The sequence below is a fragment of the Hetaerina americana genome, unplaced genomic scaffold (genome assembly GCF_022747635.1).
Source record: "Hetaerina americana unplaced genomic scaffold, ioHetAmer1.1.p SCAF_1, whole genome shotgun sequence".
Taxonomy (NCBI): Eukaryota; Metazoa; Arthropoda; class Insecta; order Odonata; family Calopterygidae; genus Hetaerina; species Hetaerina americana.
The window spans coordinates 35,340,297-35,364,619 of record NW_027286069.1 but is presented as its reverse complement, the minus strand read 5'-3'; the positions used below and the strand labels follow the sequence as shown (position 1 = coordinate 35,364,619).

Genomic DNA, 24,323 nt, shown 5'->3' with positions numbered 1-24,323 from the left:
TAGTTAAAATACGAAAATATTTTAAATTGGAAAATTGATTACCGATTAATCAATTTAAAATTGACCCATAAAAAAATTACGCCTTTATCAATCGAGAGCACTTCTAGCCAGAAGGCGAGATGCTCAACGCTCTCGCTGGATAAATCGAAGGTCGTCGGGGGCTAATTTCCGCCACGGGGGTAAATCTCTGGGGACACGAAATGGTTAGAACAGTGGCGCACAACCCGCGGCCTGCTACAACTGGCATTTTATTTTAAGAAATTAAACAATATATGTGAAATTCCGTATCATTTTTAGTGAAATAATTAATAAAAGTAAGTGCTTCCACGGATATTATTAATTCATAAAATTAATATCTTCGGGAAAACATTTTCATCAACAGATTCTCCGACTGTACTGCAGCGTCTTCGTGTCAAAAGTGACTGTCGCCTCACCATGAAAGTTGCACATGCGTATTTGCACGTCACGGCTGAAACGGTTTTACCTGTTTTAAACCCTTTAAAAATGTTTTACGCTTTATTTAAGTCTACCATCAGTCCTTCAATCCGGAGATAGGCTGACTAGGGCCCGCCATTACAATCATTATTCCCCCCAAGTTGCTTTCTTTCTCTTTACTTTGCCCACCCATTGGTGCCATGGTCAGCGCTTTGGAATATGCGTAAGCATTGGATTTTCGACCTGAAATTCCTCGCCCAATTCGAACCTCGACCTTTCACTTGAAATTACCCGACAAGGGGCACCGGTCGGTGCTCAAGGCTGGGAGGCGACTTGAACTTCCTTCCCTATAGGGTTTCCCTCATTCCTCGCGTGGGCAGAGGTAATGTTGAACTTCGCGTTTTATTAATGAAAAAATATTTTAATTATTTGGAGATGCACGAGCCTTTCAACGCCCAATATACCAGTTTGTGGCATGAACAATTTTTGCTTTTATAAATAAAAGGATATTTAAATTCAATATTGACATCTTTACTGGAATGTAAATAAATTACGGCTCAAATTTCTTCGGGTCATAGTTCAACTTCCGCGTAACTAGGATTTGCTATAAATAAAATATCGAGGGGCAAAATATTTTTTTTTTTAGTGTTCCACACAGAATTGACACTATCTGCAGCTATCAGACGTAGAATTCACCTCATACAAATCCCTAACTTCCAGCTAAAAATCTCCATGGGTCTAATCCTAGAGAGAGTAGGTCAAAAATTAACAAGATTTCAAATTTTTGGAAAACTGACTATATAGAGATAAGGCCATAAAAACGCTAAAATAGTGGATATTCTCCGATTCTCGTTTCGGAAGACGACCACGAACATTAGGAGGCATCGTAATTAATGGCGAACTGCTCTTCCTACAATTAAGTGAAATCTCGTCGAGGCTGCCGCAGATCCAGTACTGAGGAAGCGGAAAATAAGGCAATATCATGGAGGCTTAATTAACCCGGAGAATTCAGTATGAAGAGGCATTTTCAATCAGTTAATTCCCCACTTAGCAAGGTTTCATAAATAACCCTTCAACCATTCCATGAGAATGAAAGGCTGAGCTCAGCCGACGATAATGGTGTATCAATTTCTTCCGAAGAAAATTGAAGCCAATTTCTTAATGGGTCGCCATATAATCATTCATTAGATTCCATTATTATCTAGACGCTAAAATTCATGGTCGCCTCTCATTAACACCACGTCTGTTTTCACCTTTGATGACTTTACTAAAAACTACAGCACTTTCGACGGAAAAATATACTAGATATTCTAAGTCATTAAAAACGGAAATCGTATACATTATACATGTATTCTGTCCACTATTGTTTGGTTTTAAAATATTAAAGTTGCTCCTTACTAGTAGCCCAACATTACAAATATTTTTAGAGTGACACCTTTTTGAAGACTGTTGTCTTTTTTATTACATTACTTAGAAGGAGCAGTTGAGATCGAGAGGGTATTGAAGGAGGCCGATAACAGAAAATCGATTGGAATAATTATAGCTATTATGACGGATCGCGTGCATTTTGCTATAAAAATTTACAGGGTATAAGAGGAGAACTAATGCATCAAAGGTTGTCAAAAATTAAAAAGCCAAAATCCACGCAATTACCCTCGAGAGAGTTCGGAATTTCCTCAAGTTGGATACCAATTTAGTGCGAAGGTGAGATGTCACCAGCTGTTCATTTTTTTTCAAGTTTTCCCTCATGGTATCTATACAAGCTTCGAATAGTCCTCTTCACACTCGTATTGTTTCGGTTAAAAACACATCTCCCTCCTTTGGAGGAGGGAGATGTGTTTTTAACCTGTCTCCATTACTACGAGAGATTAACAAACTCGAATTTACGCATCATTTTCAGTTTGCAAAGACAGAAAAAGAAAAGTAAGGCTATAAAAAAAAAACAACCAGAGATTTGGAAAGGGATTTGGATAGGGAAGTGAGGAGAGCTTTAGCAAACCAACTTCAGAATGAAAGGTGGAGGACCAATTGCCTTCACTGCAAGTATTTCGGGCGAGCACTCAACTACGAAATTACGTAAATTGGAACATGGAGAAATAAATCACGGGAACTGGAGAGGCGATCGAGGGAAAGTAACGAAAACGAGAGGACACGTTCCGCCCCCCTCGGAGCGGTCGCAATAGCAGAACCACTCAAATGGATATGATTCGCCAATAAAAACGAATTTACAGGGCAAATCAAGCGTTGCCAGACTCCAGACTTGGCGAGCCGAACATTGATCAGACGATCGAATGAATGGCACTTCAATCCTCTGTGGAAGCAGTTGCCGCCGCTGTGGGAGATCTCATGGCGGCAGCGAAAGCTCTTCCCGTCGACCGACGGCGCAGCCCACGTTTTAACTCGCCGGCGGTGGACGGGGCGGGGGGCCGCCGACGAGCACCACACTCCCCTGGGCAACCGGGGAGAAATTATAGGACTCGAGGGTTGGGACTGAGAAGCGGTGCGGCGGAGAGAGAGGGTCTACGCGACCGCAATGAATATCAGCCAAGGCCGCGACTGTCGGTGCTCGGCACGGGAAAGGGATGCACAATTTAGAGGGGAAAGACAGAGGGGCTCGGCTGGGACGGGGGTGAAGGCATGCTACCCCCAAAGGTGTGCGTGTTATGTAATAACCACTGGTGGTAGGTTATTAAATGTTTAGTATACCGTTTAAAAGGGTTTTTTGATGAACCCAGGAACTAGCACTGCTGCACTTTGAAGTGCAGCAGTGCTAGCTAACACCAGGGATTCAGATCATTGCTTGATTTTTCTCGCGCTCCCAGTGGTGAATAACTCATCCATGTGACTTGGTTGAGACAAGGAAACGTGAAATAAGTCGTAAAAACTAATTGCACCATGTGTGAACGCTCATTTCTTTCTTGGACTTAACGTGGAGTTACATCCGAGGCATAAGACATATTACATTTGTTTCTATCCGTCATATAATTTCGCAAGAAGTCGCCCCATCCAAACCCTGGGTATCAACTATGCAAGATGAGAAAATATGGCATGAAGAGCAAGGATTACAATTAAAACACGATAATAACCGCTTATCTAAGACGAAGACCCCCAGGCTACCAAGTGAATCACACTCGAAGTCGCAGGTTCGGCTCACGTCGCGAGGCACTAGCTGTGGATACCAAGCCGTGCATCCGTCATGGTTACATTGAGAGAGGCGAAATTACGCCACGAGGTTTAAAAACATCACAAAAGAACAAAAAAATTACGAATTAGAATCCCTACACAATACTGCACGAATGATTAATAGAGTAAGTCACCTCATTTATTTGTCATACCGATAATTTAACCTCGAGCACTTTTAGTTTTCCTCTTGTATCGTACATCTGCCGCATATTTAAAGATGAAAATACGATAGGAAAATTTTGAATTTTTTATATTCAGGAGAGATGAAAATAATACGTACACGTTCCATATGGTAAGGATATTAGGCCAGCAAGTTTAGACAGAGACAATATAATGTATATGAGGATAGTTTCGGTCCAGGCATACTTAGTTTGGGTCCAGACGAGATAAAATGGGGTTTAAAGGGATTGAAATAAAATAAGGCCGTGGGGATGGATAAAATTTCCATGGAACAATTTAAGGGCTTAGGGAGAACGAGAAGAGTTTTTACCAGCATTTATGACACATAAATTTGGTTCTGAGGAGTAGTGAACAATAAGTCTGATTTCACAAGCAGCTAAAGTGATCGAAAAATTCACAAGATCATCAATGAGAGGATGGAGCTATCGATTACATAGATATTTCGGAAGGGGAGAGGCACGCATGGTGCAATGGCAGTAATGAGATCACTAATAGTGAGTAACATCGAATATAATCAGGATGTATTTGTTTGCTTCGTTCATTTCCACATGACGTTTGATATAGAGTCAAGTGGGCAGAATGAATTGATGTATTATAGAGGAGAGCTACCAGTATAAGAGTCAAACAGCTCAGGTGCGTGCGGCGGATGAAGAGTCGGGATGGGTTTTGTAAGGAAGAGAGGAGGAGTAAGACAGGAATGCCCATTAACATCCGTGATTTTCACCTTATGAGCAGAGGAAATTGTCAAAAATGACATGGTAGGAACAAGAGATCGGAATGAAAGTCGGGGGTGAAATCATAGGGCATTAGAAAATCAGTGTCTTTGGCATGTGATACGAATCAATGTAAGCATAATAAAGGTGACGACGTTATTGAGAAAGTAAAAGGCTAAGTTAAACATAATAAGTAACAATAAGTAAATAAGTAAAACAATCACAAATAAAATTAATAAATATTAAATAATATAAATAAAATTTAATAAATAACAGTACGTAAAACAAAAAGTAACATCCCTGTAGGTCACATCGGATCTGTACTTTTTTTAAAAAAATATGGTCATCGCACTTTGAAGTACACCCACGCCTTTTACTTGTGATTTTCTTTCAAGCAATGCTTGAAATCATGGCCCTAATTATGTTTGTAATTTCAGCCAAGTCACAATTGCGGCGAAAGCGATCGAGTGAAATGCGTCTTCACCGATAGTAGCTTTGTCGAGGAAAATTATAAAAACCTATACACCGTCACAACGGTGTTCTCTACTGAAAACATTATACAAGTACTTCTTTCTTTTACAATATTAGGAAAAAATTAAAATATAAAACCTTGGCTGTTTTTGAGACTTCAGGAAATAAAGGATTTTGGACAAACTGACTTAATAAAAATCTATGAACGATACTGTAATAGAGCATTACCAGATTCAATTTACGTTTCATCTCTTCCCTTCCAGGCGGGATACTGACCCATACGATTATAGCTGTGAACCGGGGGATTGTCATCGTCCTCATCACTAATAGGCCAATTTTCGTGCCAACACGGAATTGTAATATTTTAATTTTATTACAATCTAAGCGCTTAATATATTAAATGCCTAGAATTATGCGTAACGAACCGCATTTCGTGCCACTGATTCCCAAACCTAAAAAAATCACCACACACTTAATCTGCATCTCGTTCAGACCTTGAATGGTCCTTAACATGGAATTTGAGCACCGGAGAGAACAAAATATTGGAAGCGAAACAACATGGCTCCTACTATTTCCTGGAGTTAATAGTCTCCGGCAAAAGTATTTGTATGAGTTTAAGGAATGCGCCAAGACCTTTACAAATATCATTATTGCAGTTAACGACCATTATCACCCATAATTTACGTCACGGTGGAAATGTTCGTGTTCCACCGAAAACATAATAATACGCGTGGCAATGCAGCTTAACCAAGTGATTCACTTTTCACTATTCCTATTTTAACGTCTAAGAACATTTAAGAGACGCTCGATTGGAAAATAAATTGGAAATTCACCACTAAAAAAACGTCACCACCGACTTCGAAGTCAACGCTAAATGCATTATCTTAGAAAAAAGCTATTAGAGTCTGAAGGACTATGTGGAATTGATTCCACCATTAAAGACGTAGTAGAAATAATAATCTCATTAAACTAACGTAACACTCCGTTATTTCTGAAGCGGCCATAAAATATCACATTTAAGGGGTCATTTGATGTATTCAAGGAAACCTTAATTGACTGGTGGGGCATTTCCTCATTTTCTCTCCATTTATATTTACTGGGAAACACCCACTATTTTTACAATATATAATGATAATTTTATAACTTCATAATTTACTTAATTATAGAGATAAAGAGATTCATTCATTTTGTACTATCTGATCTTCAGAACGTACATTATGTGAGGGCGAGTTAGCATAGCACATTTACTCCGCTGGTTCACATACCCACCCACAGATACCCACTAGATATCAGATTCCAAGCATGGGCTCTTCAAAGAACTGTGTATGAGCAGGAATAGAAAATATCATGGACTGGCAAAGGAAATTACCACCAATAAACTAGAAATAAAATTTTCGCAAACACAGAAACATGTCCCCCTCTCTTAGTCATTCCCCTCCAACAGAGGAAGTGTATTTTGTAAAATTAACGAAATTGTATTGGGGGTTTAAACATGAGGCACCCCAAAAAAAAAACAAATTGAAACAATAAATTGCCCGATCCTGCTCTAACGGGCCCAATTATTATTATTACTATTATTAGAGGAAGTGTAGTGAAATAGCATTCGTGCTTCAGTTATCATGGGGAACAACCCTTCTATCACCCCTTCCCAACGAATTTACAGTGAATTTGCACCTACTCTCATGCATTGCCGACTGGATTTACTCCGTCTCCTACCCATTTTCCTCTTCGAGATACAACCCTTTCCCCTTCCTGCGAAACCTTGGGAACGGGAAGATTCTTATTGTTCTTTTCCTCGGCAAGACAGACGCGGAGGGGGGAGGGTGCGCGAGGCCCATAAGCGGGGGGGCATAAACCTTAACCTCCGGGGAATCCCGCCCACCTTCCCACCAAACCATCGACTCCCACATACGTGTACCGAGTCCTCGAATATTCTGGCTCGGGATGATAAAATTTACCCGGAAAAAACCCTTCCCATGAACAGATGTCTTTCCCCAGGTTCACAGCTGTTAAGGAGTAACTTTTCGATTACTCCGACAAAGGAGCACTGTCCCATCATTTTCATTTTTACAATTCCATGACAGAGACGATATTTTGTTGTCTGGAGACCCAAACGTTTCGTGAAAATTCGAAGACGTCTATAGGACTACATACATTTATGTCTAAACCATTCTATTCCCAGTAGAACCTTGACACCAAAGAGCGTACACTGGGATTTGGCGCCGCAGAACTAAGTGCTACCGTAAAAGGAGACGTTTTCATGACTTAAATTCATAAAAATTCAACCTTATTAAAAAAATTGCAATATTTTCGCGACAATGCGTTAATTGCTCACACTTAACAAATAATTCAGTAAATAACATTGAATTTTACAATGTCAATCAGCATAAAAACCAGTCCTAGTCATGGTGATGTATTCATCCGACTTCCGTCTCGGTGACAGTGATACCATTAAAAAAACCATCTCTGAATCACTCCGAATGCCGATTCTCCAAAAAGGGGAATCAGCCTTAATGGGATACATTTGTATTTCGCATCGCGAGCACGGTTTTTATAAGTTATTTGCTCCGCTCCTGCCGATAAAGGAACAACCGCGCGCCGCACGAGACTATTAAGTGACGGACAGGAGGGATGACGTGGAGGGGGAAACACTTTGACCTTGCAAGGGAGGTGGTGAAGACGCGTGGTCACACGACGTCGAGGCAAGAGGGAGAGGGACGCGAAGTCAACCCAGCTGACCAAACGCGAGGAGAACTTCGGGAGAGAATTTGCGTCACAGAAGCGGGTGGGGGAGGTTGAGGTGAGTGAAGAGGGGGGGGACGGGGAGGAGGAATACGTGGAATGGCGGAGGAGGAAAGGCGCCTGCTTGCAAGCCGACCGACAGTCAGCTGTTAAAAGAGAGTCGCCGATCTCCAAGGACGAAAAAGAAACTGCCGAAGAAAGTTCCCCCTCCCACCTCCACACGCTGGGAGGAAATAAACGCGCGGGAGGTCCAGAGCGGGGCGGGAGGGAGGGAGGAACGAGCAATAGTGGGGGTAGGGACGTTTAAAAAGATGTCCAAGTTGAGTCGCCATGACGAATCCGCAAAATCCCCGTCGGAAAGTTTCGGAATTGGCGGCTGTCTTCTCTTATTCACAAGCGCACCATTTCAAGAAGCCACAGAGGGCTTTTTGATTCCATTTCTGAGCATTTTTTCTAAAACCTATCATCGTCTTGAGGCAAATTAACCATGATGATTGATATGTAGTCAAGGTCAATGAGAGTATATATTCGCTGGGGAACACACTGCATTGCCTCTTTGGTTCTGCAGTACTCGGCTATTATGAGAGCCAGGATATACATAAGTGTATGCACTGGACGTTAACGTAACGAACGTAAACAAATCCAATTGAGTTCCTACATTCATTCCTCTTTTGAGTACCAGTTAACACCTACAGGCATACGTCCTTGAAACTTGCTTTTGGGATATTCGCAGTACAGAGAAAACTTTCTCACAATAATTAAAAAGAGGAGTTTTCAGAGGAGTTCGCGCCAGAGCACTTGGCGCCACCTACTGTCCAGGCCGCGCGCCCGCAAGACCACGTTCGGGCGGCCATAGGGGGTTTTTCAACCTACCCCATGGTGCACGCGACCCCGCTCACTTCCCTGGCAGTCGGGCCTCCCGGCGAGCGGCGACAGGAATCCCACGCGCCTCGAGGCATTTACAATCGCTCAAATCGCATCGCGGACTTCCTAAGATATTCAAGCTGGTGGCGGGCATTAGCGCGCATGACACCGATTATGACACGCGGAAAATTAACTTATAAGAATCTGGATTCCAAGGACCAGAAAATTACTCCAGGGGACATCCGCTACGAGATGGGGACTGCCGAAAACGCTCTCGTCCTCAGAAAATGTAAAAGTAGCCAATCATAAGCCCCATCTTATGAAGATACCATTGCAAGATAATTAAGAAATCCTCCCCGACTAATCTTTCCATTCTCAGGCTTGGTCACCAAGTCCATTAGTTTCTACTTTGTTCTACTTGTAGGTGTGACACAGTTGGGATGACTTGAATTATTGAATCACTAAAGTGTACTCAAAAATCAAGTAGTGTTTCGACCAAGACCGACCCATAAAAAGTTCAGTTTTACCAATCTTCTCAATTACTTGGCCAACAAACAGCGTATTATTAGCTAATTATTATTTGCATTCGGTTATAATACTTGACAACATTAATTTACTCATGACCTGTTGGATAATTTTAGTGACGAATTTAAGGAATTCTGTGCATTGCCGTCATTGGAACTTAAACCAGGGGCGGTCAAGTAACCTACCTGTATGTTGGTGATACGGAGCTAAATGGCGAGAATGCGTGATCAAGAGGTACGGTCTCTCTACAGGGTACAATTTTTTACACAATGAGGAGGAATTAAATTCATTCCTTTAACAAAAAACGTAAGTAAGGAATGGATTTTTGTAATTCATCCGCTTAGTGCATGCAAATTTTATTAAAAGCCTGTATCTTAGCTTTAATTCAGTCCTACACAAAGTTAAAAAATATTTAATGGACTGCCATGCCTGTATTTTTTTCCATTATTTCAACTCGTTCAGCAAGCGTCGTAAAATATTCATTACACTTCGTATGATAACACTTCAACATACGTATAATTACGAGGGTCATCCGGAAAGTAGTACCCGTTCGTGAAATAAAGACACAAAAGTAAATATTAACAAACATAAAAAATTTTATTTGAAAGAGGATACTTTAAACTACTTCTCAACATAATCTCCAAGCAAATTAAGGCATTTGTCATAACGTGTGACAAGTTTCTGTATTCCTGCTGCATAGTCCTTCGCCGCCAGCTCATTGAGATACGCGAGGGACCCATCTTGCACAAATTTTTGCATAATGCAGATGGTGTTTAACAATTTCATGAACAATTGTTCGAGAAACATTGGGAAAATGCTCACAGATGTCATCAATTGTGACGCGCCGATCGTTCCTCACGAATTCGTCAACTGAGCTCAGCAGTTGGTCTGTAATGACAGACGGTCTCTCCGAACGCTCATCGTCGTGTGTGTTCCCCCTCCCCATGTTGAAGTTGCGACACCACCGCCGAACAGACGACTCGTCCATTACATTGCCTCCATACACCTCCTTTAATTGGCGATGAATATCACATGGGCGAACGTTTCTTGCATTGAGGAATTTAATCACTGCCCTCACTTCACAACTGGCGGCGTTCTCAATTTTTTTAAACATTGTAAACAATCACAGAAACAACACAGGCAATGCTAGCGTCACGCAACTTGGCTCAGAGAAGGCAGACAAGCCACTGAAGCTATCTGACCTCGTCCAGCGGCTACTCGCGTCGTCAGCACTTCATGCGGCACGAACGGGTACTACTTTCCGGATGACCCTCGTACATGCAAACATACGAAAACACAAGACATCTAAACTTACCCAATGCTTTGAGAGCGAATCTGTGTTTACCAGACTTCAAATACAACAGTTCACCACAAAGAGTATTCTCAACTCGACAGGTCACATCATTTACACAACAGCATTTATCCTTTCTAGTTACCTCCTCCTATCAGATATGCAAAGGAAATTCCACCGTTGCGCAACGCACCCGATATTTCCTAGCACAAAATACTGGGGATTTTCAGCAAAATACACAACAACTGCAGTTCCCCATTTGAGCAACGCGATATTTTTCCCACCGCATCGAATAACGACAATATTCAACGGTCATTGCAAGGAGCATGCATCACGAAACGTACGTACGAATCTACAACCGGAAAAATACGTTAAAATTCCACACATTACAAACCATGAACACAGAAATACAATAATTCATTACCAAATAATGACCTCACACAATACACAGTGATAAACTTTCCAATTTTTTTTACATTGAAGTCCACGATTAAGAGAATCGCTAAGCCGCGGCCCGGGAAGAAAACAGAGAGAATGGACGGGTTATCAAATAATTAATGTTAAAAAGATTTCCAAAGGAGAACCGGTAAAACGGGTCGAATCTCCGATAACAACCCAGATCGCGGCTATTCTCTTGGCACGGCGATGGACTGGTTCTATCCGAGAGTCCACTGAAGGTCGCTTTCCCTGCACTGGCCCAAAGTGGAGGCTTTCGCGCTTCAAATCGCTACACACGCGAGTGAACGTGTATTTATACATTCCATCTTCCATCAGGTGATAGCGAGCACTTTCACTGCTGGCAACTGCTCCTCTTTGAGAGGTACCCGAAATAAACCATGCAGTTGGTTTTTGGCTTGTCCAAACGACCAGAAGGCTTTTGGTGCTTATCGAAACACTTATTTAAGTATTGGTAGTCATCTACTCAGCAGGCATAAGTAGAGAAAAGCGGAAGCATTATAAAATTAGACTCACAATCCCAACACTTCAGTATAAGGCAACATGGATATTCATTTATTTTAACCTAGTAAACCGAAGGATTAAAAATAGGTAGGAATATTGAGAGAGAAAACGACAAAAAGGCAGTTAAAATTTACGAAGAAAAGGAAACTGAAATGATGCAGGCCCTACAAAGGAATTATACGCCATACTCGAGAAATAATGGTTTGAATACGTCCAAAATCTACATGATTACCTTCGAGTACTCTCATTTGTACCTACCAAAAGAGCTTTGGTTACGATAAGTGTCAAAAATTGATATCCTTAACTGGTGCGGTGGTCACGTAATTAATTCGGGGAAAATAGGCCACTTTTTTGAAAAAGTTTTAGAACAAATTCTGAGAAACAGATCATAATTTGCTATAAACCCTTGATTTTTGCGATATTGAAGCTGAATATTCTATTTCGTTTTCATCGGTGCGAAGCATAAGTCATTGAAAACATTTCAGTTCGGGTGGACCCCCTTCCAATAAATAGATCCAAATATTTCCTTGAAAGTGGGAGGTACAAATTAATGGTCCGTAATATTAAGCCTTAGCTGTATTTCCAGAGTGTGATGAGAAAAATCGGATGCAAGAACTCTGCTACAGTTAACGAATTAATTGAAGCACGAGAATTGACTCTCTCCAGGTTATACAAAGAAAGAATTCGAGATTTGAATGTCTTACGCATGCTTATAGAAATTGATGGAAAACCAGGATCTACGAAATTCAAGTCCATAAAAAAGGATCGCGTAAGCATTTTGCAAAAGAATGGGTATTGCATTCCAAGGGTAACGAGCTCAAATTACTCACCTTGCTTCTTATATAATTCTTATAATTCAGTCAACATATCACAAAGAAAGTTTAAATCAGTCAGAGGAATGCGACCAACCTTGACTAGATAGGCTATGTGTCCTCTCTGGAGGGTGTCTGGAGGGTGTATCCAATTGCGATTTCCTGAGGAAGAAACAAAAAGCGAAAGTACATATCAAAGGTTCAGAAATAAAAGTTTCAAAGATTAATTTAGTCATCAAAAGTAATTCATTCACATTTACTCATCTTATACACGGCGATTTCATTTGTCACCATCTATGCGTGGCATAGGCACGAAGAGAATTAGGCGTTACAAAAGAGCCATCTGACAATTATTTTCATTACGTGGGGAAGGGGAAAGAGAATCGCTAAGTTACTCACCACAGTTACGTTTAGATTCACGACAAAAATACTTCTGTAATGATCACTCTTAAAAAGCCCTTAAAAGTGTATCAACTCCTTCCTTAATGAGCCCGCATTGTCACCCACTCACTCATTACTGTTTAGTTAAAATGATCAATTATTTAAATAACCTATATAATATTCTTATTAAAAAAAACAAATTGGCAACGCTTAGCAAATGGACAATCGTATTATGCTGCAAAGGTCTGAACGTCCATCGCAAACCAATTACAAAACAGACTTTAAACGTCAAAATCCACTCGGCAGAACGTTCTCAGTTCTTATATCATATCCATTTCATTTCGCTCATCATTATACATGACAAGTTAAATAACTGAACTACTAACAACGGCAATATTGCCTATGTTCAATTAATCCCGCTCGCCCTGAGAAATAGACCGTAACGAAGATAGAACCTGCACATTCTCGGAAAGGAGAACCAGTTCCACGATCACAAGTTACGTAAGACCACGTAAAGAGCACGAAATTGAGAAAAAATAGCTACAATAATTTCTAAAAACAAATAACTATCCGGTCGGAAGACCCACTAATAGCCACAACAAAGTTTCGCCAGAATTATTATAAAGAAACTACAATATGTTTCTCAACGTTCGCCAGACTGACTTATTTTTAAAAAATATTTAAAAACACACAATTATCTCCGTCATCTCACCCTCCAACAAAATTATATAGGAATTCTTGCGTTAGCAGTTTTCCCGAAAGATTTCTCAAGAAGGCTTTTAGTAAATTGAACGGACCCCATGAGTGACGACCTCGGCCGGAATTAAAACGGATCACAGAAGGCAATAAAGACCTACTTTTAAGAGGCCATATTTTTCAAAATATTTCACTTTGGCAAGTTGCCCAGGAGTACTAAATTGATAATGAACTGCCACTTTTGGCATAAAGAATTTATTTTGGCAACTGTGATGTGAACAATTTTATTTTACTGCATTTTCCACCACAGTATAGCAAAACACAAATATTTGCATTTGATTGTTATAATTTCGAATTCTTTGACTCACCGATTGTATTGCAGAGATGAAATTATTACTGTTACGTTACTATAAATATGCTAAGCTTGCTCACGTTTTTCTTAATAAATTTCACAGCTACATGTAAGCAACCTTATTAATTCAGCTACTTATATGGTTTAAGTACATATTATAGGCAACAATGGCCAAAGTATTCTTTCATATAGGTACATCTATTTTCACAAGCACTTTACTTTATCCACAAAGAGCGCAAAAAACGTGCATTATTCAAGAATATAAATCGGCTGCGGCAATAAAAGTGCCAAACTCTACTAAATAAGCTTGTATACGGTTCTGATGATTTTGATGATTGCTATTATTTCCGTGATTACCATTTTCCAAGCAATAATTGGAATGATAATTATTATAAGAATTAATTATCTTAAAATCGCACGGTTAAAGTTTGATTTGGTGTTGTAGATGTAAACTAAGTCGTTCAATTCTGTCTTTCATTCACGACTTCATATCCAATCTCTCCTTTTTTAACATGTACACAATTTACGGTGAGCATTTATTTCTGTCTAAAATAAACTTTCTTCCTACTTCTGTAAGGCAAAAATATTAATAAAATCGATCATCCAAGGATATTTTAATTCATTTTTATTCAAAGCTAAAATACGCCTACATCGTGATTATTAAATAATATGATGTCGGTGATGGAAAAGTGATCTGGTGATTAAGGTGGTCAATATGCGAGGAATTAAGCTCGTTTCTCTTTACCTAGCCAATTAAATGTTCACCTATCCCCAAAATGATTGAGGTATTTGTCGAAGCTATAGACCACCAAAGACTAAAATCGAAAAGATGATCACTCTTAAGAGTATATGAATGATCACGGCTATTACTTCATTTTCGCAGCAATAATTATGAGAACAAAGAGTTTAAGCCACGGGGACGCACTTCCCGTGGCAAACGCGGGGAAAATAAAATTCAATTATCCTGCAGCAGCCATAAAAATTGAGGGAGGAAGCTTCTCAGGGCAATCAAAACAGCGGTAGAGCGACAATTGGTTTTCGCAGCCATCTTTCCACATTAAAGAAGGCAAGACCAAGAAAAGTACATTATTTCTTCTTAAAACAAAGCAGGGAGTATTTGGGGAAGAAAAGAAACCAATTCAAGGTTGTCTTCATCTACGCATTACAGTCAATTTATAAAATATCACAAAATTATACTTTACGCTATCTTGATAGCTCTGATTTAATATTGTTGACGAATGCTATGGGCACTGATTTAATAGATTTTACTGTACACCTCTTGACGAGGATCTCATAGGAAAACCCATCACAACAAAGATAACTTATCACCCTATTTAAATTAACATCGGTTATTATTTCCCCTTGAACTACGCTCCTGATAGTCACTAGAATGCGGTCACGGTGCTGCCGTCGAATAAATACATATACCAGTGGTGAGGATGTGTTTCTAAGGAAACGGAAAGATGGCCGTGAAATTAATCCTTCTAAAATTACACTTTTCATCATTTTTTGTTCTTCGCAACACTAGTGAATTTAAACATGCCGACAAAGACTTTCTGTTAGCCCGAAAATCGATTCGGATTAACAGAAATTTTCATTTCCATCCTCCATTATAAAAACCACGACACGCAAAAACTTCCCGCGCGCTCACTTTAGATACGAACGCCGCCGCAATAATCCAGCACAAAATGACTCTTCCCGATGCAGTCGCTAGAACTGGAAACGTTGCCGGCATTTTCGATTTCCACGGTGACCGGGACGCGTTTAGAACAAGCCTCGGCGGCATTTACGAACTTCCCCTCACGACCGTTTTAAATGCGGCGTCTACGCCGTGCATGGAACCGACATGCGCCGCCTCAATATAAGCCACGGTATAGCGCGAAACCGAGACGGAGCGAATATTCACAACCGGAGCCCTCCGCCTCCCTCCGTGACCGAGCTTCGCCAACCACTCCGAAGTGTTAGGCAGCGTGCACGACGTGAACCAACCCCTTCTGTTTCAATTACAATTCGAGTCTTTGATAGTACCTGTGATTAACGGCAAACGAGCACATGCCAAACGTGAAGCCTTGATAAATCCACGTTTTTAAGGTGAAAACGTTTATTAAATACGGGCAGAAATGTACGTAAGCTGGTGGGCACAGATAGTGACATGAACATGTTAATGCGTCCACAGGTGGGAAAAAATAAGCCCAATAATAAATAATAAGCCAAATAATAAATAATAATAAAATAAAAAATAAGAGTTTCGCATCGGACTGAAGTACATCAGATTTATTAAGATTGAACGGTAGCAACATTACCGCTTATATTACATATTTACCTTGTATCATAATTATATTACATGTTACGGTGCTCTTATTACATAATTACAGAATGTCTATATCACTTTCCCGCTCGTAAAGACATCCAACGGAAGTTGTTTTTAATGTACACAGGAACCAATCAATCCTTTTCTCCTCTAAAATATGAAATTCAATCCGGAAAGCGCCGAATCAATTGAAAATTTGAGCATTAACCTAAAACGAAAAATGGTTCCATTTCCCTACAAACTCGGATAGTCACGTGCAATGCATTAGGACTACACGGACGGATCAACTGCTTAAACACAGAGAGTGCTAAACTCTAACGCGCTGTGTACTCGACAATCACGAGATCCAATTTGCATCTGAGTGAGGGGGATTCGCTCCCGCTGGGGATTCGCTGCACAAGTTGAGAGGGTAGTACTCAACCTGTGCATACGAGTCAGCCCTCCGACGTGAGAAATTCATATATTCAGGATTGGGGGCGCTCTTGTGTGCCCTGTGCCACCTGCCGATTCTCATGAAGCCGTGGTATATACATAGAGCAAGATATGTTCTCGGATGGTCGGGTGTGTCTAGAGACGGACACATATTTGAAACCTGGAGCCATCGTCTGGATACAAATTCCGCTCCACTCGCTAGACTATCAATTATTAAAGAACGCTGAATAAATTGCAAACTGACAAATAAGAAAAGAAAATTGGTGGATGAAATATTTAGGTTGACATAATCGCGCCCAGCTAAGTTAAAGGCGCCCCATTCCAAGAGCATTGCCCGCTCTAACCATTCCCGACCCTGGCCCACTGGACATGCTGTAATTTATGCAGCACTGTTGCAGGAGAAAATAAACGATTTGGCGTCAAGTTCACCGCGCACTTTATTCTCGAGAAACCATTTACCCTCGGCCATCACACACACCGCGCAGAAATAAATTAACGCCACGCCCCCTTCCTTTGGCGGACTCATATACGCACCTCCTTTGCCTCCATTATGCTTGCTGCTGTTGCTGTTCTGTGCCCACTTTAGCAGCGCGGAATTCTTCATCATGATAGCATCCAAGTCCTGAAAAGACAAAAAAAAGCAAAAACGGTTTAGTAATCGCTCTTTCGTGTTCATAAATCCAATAATTTGTTACCATTACCGAAAAAAAATTAAGAAGTGCGTTTGGGGGAAAAAAATGGAACTTTCTTCGAGAAAGAGGAGCACTTGAGTCGTTATGAGAGTAGGTGTAATTATCATTGAAAAGGGAAATCTCAGGAATACATCAAGAATGAAGAAACTGGTTTCCGCTCCGAGGAATTCAAAGACATAACGAAGACTCTACATAGTTTATTTCAATACTTAAGCCGAATCAATTACATGGGTGCATCAACGTTGAAGGCATGCAAACCACACATGAAAAATCACTTTCTCGGATGCCATTCGAGTCATTTGATGTAGCGGAAAGGAGCCATCCCTTACGACGGAAATGTATGTAAAAACAGAAATGATTTGGAAATAATAATGTTTTTATCCTCTGAAAGAGTTTTCCCGATACAAAAGTTACAAATATTTGGTTTCCAACATCTACATCAATTTCGAAACGCCATTTAAGCAGAGTAAATTTAAAGTTGATGGTAGCTTAAGTGAACTGAAAAGTGAAAAAAATTGACCATGGAAAAGATTGAAAACAACTTTGATCAAATACCAGTCTTGAGCTAGATTGGATTTCATTAACAATATTCTTTACGCGATAGAAGTAATGCAACGCGCACAGAAGACCGAGGTGAAAATTTAAAGGTAAACCCGACACGAACGACAGACATAAACACCTATAAATCACGAAAACGATGTCCACAATGGTTCAACAACCAGATATGCTAGGAAAAACATGAAAATAAACAGCCAATTTCCTAAAGGTTTGATCAATTTCCTGGAAGATAAATAATATTCGCCCAAATACAAAAAAAACTGCGAAAGTGAAACAAAATAGTTGATCCCAGGATGGATACAAGGAATTTCAGCCACGAAGAGGCACTTCCGGTAGCAAACTTGGGGAGCAAAAAAACTTCTCGTTCTCCCGCACCAACCATAAAATTGAGGGAGGAAGCTTTCAAGTGCAATCAAAACAGCGGTAGTGCGATCATTGGTAGTTACATGCACGCACACTACAATTTGCAATTTTTTCATCTACTTTTTCCTCTAGCAATAATATAGGTAAACTCATTTAACCATCATAAAAACGCTGCATTAAATGATACATGGTTAAGATTCAAATGAGAAACGACTTATTTATAAAGAGAAGTGAAATACTCTCTTTTAATTGGAGAAATGTTTTCGATATAACGAGAGACATCTGGATGATGAAAAAAACCAAAGGTAAGATAGCTTAATGCAAATGTAAGACTGCGAAAACTATTGGTGGGTAATTCAATCTCAAAAAAAATGGACACGAAGGAATTGCGCTTCATTATAGTATTGCAATGAAGCCCAATATTCTGGACTATATTAAATAATATCTCCTTAAGCTGTAAAACGCTTAACGGCTTTCCCTTTTACGGCTTAGGGAAATATTATTTAATATAGCCGAGCTAAAAAGAGGAAAAGAACAAATTGAGCTAGGAAGCTCAATTTGTCCTTTCCGGCTCATATTAGGATTAATAAAAAGAACCTAACCGTAATCGTACACACAACTCCAGGGCATTTTTGTCATTTTTTAATTTCCAGGATTTCCAGATTTTCCAGGTGCGTGGCCAACAAATATAGTGACAAAATCATAACGAGTACTGAGTGTAAATTATTTCTCATATCCAAAAAAAAATATTCTTAGAATACTCATTTTTTCCCATTGAACGAAAATACACGTAGGTTAATTGATACAAGATGACTAAGGCTTTTGGGAAGGAGATTCTCCATCCCAACACTAGGCGGGATCAGACCGTGATGAAATATCACTTCATAAACTTCTCGGTAAGAGCGATCTCGGCAGTACACTTGAAAATAACTGGAAGGACGGCGGAACAAGCTTAGCCCAAGGACGACTTCGGCTTGCTATGCAATTTAGAGGATTATCGGATATTTCTGGAGAAAGTTGACCAGGTATTCGTTTATACAGCTCCAAATTCGACTTTAATTGGCCCCCTGCATTCTTGAGTGGGCGTTACCGCGGGCAATAGATAAGCGGAACGCTCCTCCTGCTCGGATATTTATTACAGCCGTTTCAGGATATTTTGAAATCAACGAAACATTTTACTTCACTACACTCTCCTATTCTCCCTCTGTAGGGCCAAATAATCTTTTTCGCACGAATGACCACACAACCGGACGACTCATTTATTGAGTACTGCAACTAATTTCAAATGCTCTACAACAGCCAAGACAAATCTTAGAAGTGATCCAAACTACAGTGCGCGTCGTTGGCAAAAATAAGAAAAAACGTGGTGTTCAAGGATCTCAACCACTAAACAAATACGGTTGATTTGTTGCTTGGTACTTTCGATGCCACACAAAACCATCAAAACTGCTTCACTCTGAGATAAGAAAATGAGGACCTTTAGTCAAAGCGCAATAATTTTAAGCAGTGAGCCCCGATTTAAATGGAAAATTCGCAGAATCCAAAAAGAAAATTGTGCGAGAAAGTAAGATCGCCATTGTCGCATTATTGATTCAAAATCTTCGCAATTTCTTGCCTTCGCATTTAAAAAATATAATTTCATCCTCAACTTACCTCATATCTGAAGGAGGGTAAAATTCGAGTCTCAAAATTCGTCATCTGCAATAAATTGCAAAACGACTGCTAAAAGACCTAACAATAACCGTGAGATAAAAATTGGCCAACGGGAACGGAAATGAAATTCACGGACCTTCAAAAAAAAGGAAGATAAGAATCGTTACGAAAAAAATTTCCCAAAATTCCGTCTCAATTATCTGGTGGCCGGCATTCATTCGCACGATTCTCGCACGATTCTCGCACGACACCGCGAGATACCGCCTGTTGCCCCACAGAGATCAACCCGTCTCCGTAAGAGTCCGTAAGCGCCAACATAACGCGAGCCTAAAGAAGGATTTTTCACCCGCTATTCCTAATAAATGTCCGAAAATTCACACCTTTTATTTTTTGAGGTACACCTTTATTTAACATCTTAGCGGAGCGGAAATTCAAAATTTGCAAACTTAGTGCACTACCAGCTTGACTGATTAACCACGCCCCGAGTTTTACTCGTAGTAGTAGTAGTTTTAAGGGGAGGCGACCGACAGCTGAGGTCATTTGCGCTATAGGGGATGGACAGAATAGGATGTAGGGTGGAGAGAAACCCGGCGTCGGCATTAGCCTACTCTTAACGAAAGGCGCCAAGGGGTCCGCAGTTTAACGTCCCATCCGACGGACGGACCGAGTTTTACTCTAATGTCGCCCTGCAAACGTATAGAATTAAGCGGTGAAGTACATTCGTCTCACGTTTTGAAGGTTTTAGACTTATCTTCCAACTGCTGACATAATATTTTTTTCTTCCACGTAGAATTTTCATAATATCCAGCTACATACAATTTTACAGAATATCCCTTAGAAGCCAAAATTTGGACAATCGCGTAAAATTCTCTCCTATTCTACCAATACTATTCGCTCGAAGATGGGTTCGAACCCGCAAACTCTGAGTAGGCCAATGACCGCGTTATGCCCGGCTAACCAGGTCGGTTTCAATAGAAACCGAGCTGGTATTTCAGATATAAGGAGCTATTGAATTGATTCGTCCAAGCGAGCACTGGGAGATTGGGCTAGGATAATCGCAAAATCATCATCTGCCTTTGATGCAGTGATGCAGCATTACACAATGGCACATATCATGTTAGGATATAGCTGGTATCTGAAGAATAGGTATGAGTAGTTTAATGAGAGCGTTTAGAGTCTCACCAACGGATGAACTGATAAATAGTGGAAGCAACGGAGGAAGTTAATATTAGATGAAGACGCTCATTCCACCGGGAGCACGCAATACGTATGAATAAAAACGAGAACAAGAGTCTCTCGGAAATCCCTTTTCAGAATACAGAGCACGTGCCCCAGAAGGAAGCGGGGAAAGTGACGGGAAAATAACTGGGATATGGGAATGACATAAAACGAAAGGCGAAACGAGACAGCAACAAATTCGAGGAGACGCTTTGACACGATTTTTAAATTATATAGGCACACGACTCATCCGCAGATTCGGGGTTAGTAAGAGAGGAAAGAGACGGGGAAGAACTGAGATGTTCGGCGGAGGGTTGAATATGCAGGATAAAAACGAGTCTGAAGGGAAAAAATTACTAATTACGGAGTAGAAAAGAGGCAATAGGAAAAGAGGAATAAGTAATGCAAAAAGAAATATTTGGAGATCGCGAACAATCGATATCTTAATTCACCCTGCATACAAGCAAAAAGGTTAACTCTCGTGTTCTCGAATTATTAAATACCAAGAGATGAGATTTTTAACATAGAAATGGTTAGAATTGTATCAATTTGCGACTGCATGATCAAGTGGGCAATCACGCTACTTAAAGAAAAACAACATTTATTCTCACCTGAACCTATGAATTTGGCTCAGTCATTCACCCGACATTTATTAATACTTTCGAATTTATAACAGGCACAAAAAAATTTCATCGTTTGGATAAAGGTTGTAAAAAATTCTCCTAAGATTTTCCGACTTATCAGGAACTGACGCCAAACCCACAATCCACCAAGGAGTTTGCAAGAGATCACTGCATACTATAGAGATTACTGAAGAAGAGGTTTGTGCAGTTTCCAGTTGTTCAGCCATTCTACGAGGGTAAGTCAATAACTCGCAAAGCTGAAGAGAGGCAATAGTATTCAAAGTAGCTTCCTGAAATTTAACTAACTTTTCCGCATATTCATCCAGTACATTCAGGCAAATCCCGTCTCTTAACAAGTCCTTGATAGCCTGCAGCAAAATAAGTATTTTTTTTGCTGTCACAGCCAATAATTAACCTCTTGGGTGGGCATTATTCTCAAAATGTCGGCCAATGTTTTCGGAGCCCAAACAGATGAAAATCACGGAGGGCTAAGTCGAGACCGTACAGGGGATGCTCCATTAGTTCCCAAGGAAATGCCTGTAACAGCTCCTGCGTTTGTCTCAGCTGACGTTTGCTACTTATTTATTCATATGCCTTCGTATATTAGATAACATATACATATACGGGTCAGGTATTTCATTACAATGTCCAGTTCCTACCCAATATGTCGGTCAATGAAAAGAAAATCGTTGTCCGGATCCAACTGGGAAATTTTTCCACCATCATATGTTTTTCCCAGATCTCCAAAAAGCTATCCTTCATTCGTGACGAAAACACCCAACGTGATTTCAAACAGTTCGATATGGGTTTCGAATAATTACGAAGGTGCGCTCCTCGGAGATGCACGGGTTGCGTGGGCACGTGATACCCGGGGCTGAGCCTCCCAAGTCCGGGGCCCCCATCTATGTCCCCGAAGGAGGCGTGGGAGGGAGGCCGAGGAGGAGGCTTCTAGCGGGGCGAGGAGAAAGCAAGCGAGCGAGCCACAATGTCCTCCTCCGTGCCTGTTTCCATCCGAAGAAAGCGGGTCGGAAACGCCGCGGTAGCCGCGCTCACGTCCAGACCTCGCGAGCCCCAAGGGCGGGGAGTGGGGTTGCGGCCCGTTTATGAAATGACTTGAGGTAAAATTATATTTGCGACTTACAAGGGCAGCGTGACATAGAGCACGAAATATCGCTATGGCCTACAGGTTGAAGGGGACGGTTTTCAGTCTAACTAAAAAATATCTTCAAGCAAGACAAGGGAAAGACAAAAATGGAACAAGAGGAGGAGAATTTAGCTACTTAGGCACCAGGATTACCAGCAATGGAAGGAACAAGATAATTAAGTAATAAGAAGAATATGGGAACGGCATTTAGGCTTCATGTTATAAGAAACAATAACTAACAGCAAGTGGGCACCTGCTTTTTTAAACATAAGGAAGCGGTTTCTAAAAACGTAAATGAAGAGTTTCTTTTCTGGGAGTATGAGACCTGGACTATAGAACATTAGCAAAACGGGACGCAGTTGATGGAAGAAACAAGGTCAAGAAAAAAGTGCAAAAATGAACAAATTAGCAGGCAACAACAGGGTAGTAGTGCAGAGCTGCGGCACAACAATATTCGGATTGATAACCCAAGATGTGGTAAGTTAAAAGTGGAATTCACTGGAAAATTTGTTGATTCATAGACCGGCAGTCAACGCCGTGTTAATCTACGATAAAATACGACAGTACTGGAAGAACAGAGTTTCTCCTTTTTTCCATGTCTTCAATCCGCATTTTCCACAGCGAACAGAAAACCATTTAAAAACGACAAATAGACATCACAGCAACCTGGTATTACTCAAGCTGCATAAAAGGCTTAATTCGGTTCTCGATGCTCTGAGGACGCCACAATGAGCGTGTAGACCTTGACATGTCACGCTCCTTCAATTTTCAAGTTAATTTGGCGTTCAATTTTCCCCCACAAGCCGGATTTAATGAATAATCACACCTGGCACTGCACGAATGGAATGAGTGGTGCCCTCATGCCATCCTTCCCCCATCTCCTGTTGAGCGCGAGACGGGCGGACGGGAGACGACTGCAACCTTGGCGTCGAAATCTAACACCGCACACGGAAAGACCTCGGTGCGTAATGTAAACCTATCCGACATGTTGATTGCTGCTATAATAAAAAAGAACGGCAATTTGCTCCCAAGACGAAAAGTGGAGGGCACTTAGCACTCATTAGGATGAATTTTGCGACTTTCATCCGGAAAGGGGATTTTTTGAAGGTCCCTCGCGGAAATTTCGATTTTGGGAAACCGTTCGGATAATTAAAATAAACGACCGAGGAAATTAAATACATGTTACTCGCGCGAGGTCACATCATCTGCTCAAATCATCTCCATGGGGAGACGACTCCGATTCAGCGGAAGAAAGACGTTCGGCGGGAGGAGAGCGAGTCAAATCTACATTAACTCCATCCATTTTTTGCTCCGGTGATTAAGAAAATGAGGTTGTCAATAAAATGCATAATAATTCTTGCACAAATTAAATACGCGTTAATAAAAATTTTAGGACTCTTAAGATATGCGATTCTCTTTCACGTTCCCACCCTGAAAATCGCTTGCGGGGATTAGTGACGTAGACGCATTACTAAATAAAAGCAAAGTTGGTATAAGATAAAGAAAAGTAAAATGACTGCTCAGAGAATTAATATTTTTAGCCTTCAAAGGCGAATAATTTGGTTAGAATTACCACATACCCGGAGCACGTCATGGACTGAGATATCCCTTTCATTTTGGTCAATCGGCAAAGTCTGGACAAGGGGATAAGTGTTGGTTCGTCACAACCTCTCCGAACTCCCAGGTGCTAAACTTCAGCCCACGCGAACCAAAATTAGCATCGA

General features: G+C 40.7%; 1 protein-coding gene across 4 annotated transcripts in view; it reads right to left on the bottom strand.

Annotated features, from left to right (window-relative positions):
• ced-6 (PTB domain-containing adapter protein ced-6) overlaps window positions 1–24,323 on the bottom strand; it is a 230,092-nt gene that overhangs the window by 19,068 nt on the left and 186,701 nt on the right. For all 4 annotated transcript variants that reach the window (XM_071588306.1, XM_071588289.1, XM_071588297.1 and 1 more), the window contains 2 exons: window positions 16,883–16,970; window positions 12,274–12,338 (listed from right to left, as the gene is read on the bottom strand). In XM_071588306.1, coding sequence (XP_071444407.1) covers window positions 12,274–12,338; window positions 16,883–16,955 — 138 coding nt within the window. In that variant the 5' untranslated portion in view covers window positions 16,956–16,970. The remainder of the gene's footprint in view (window positions 1–12,273; window positions 12,339–16,882; window positions 16,971–24,323) is intronic.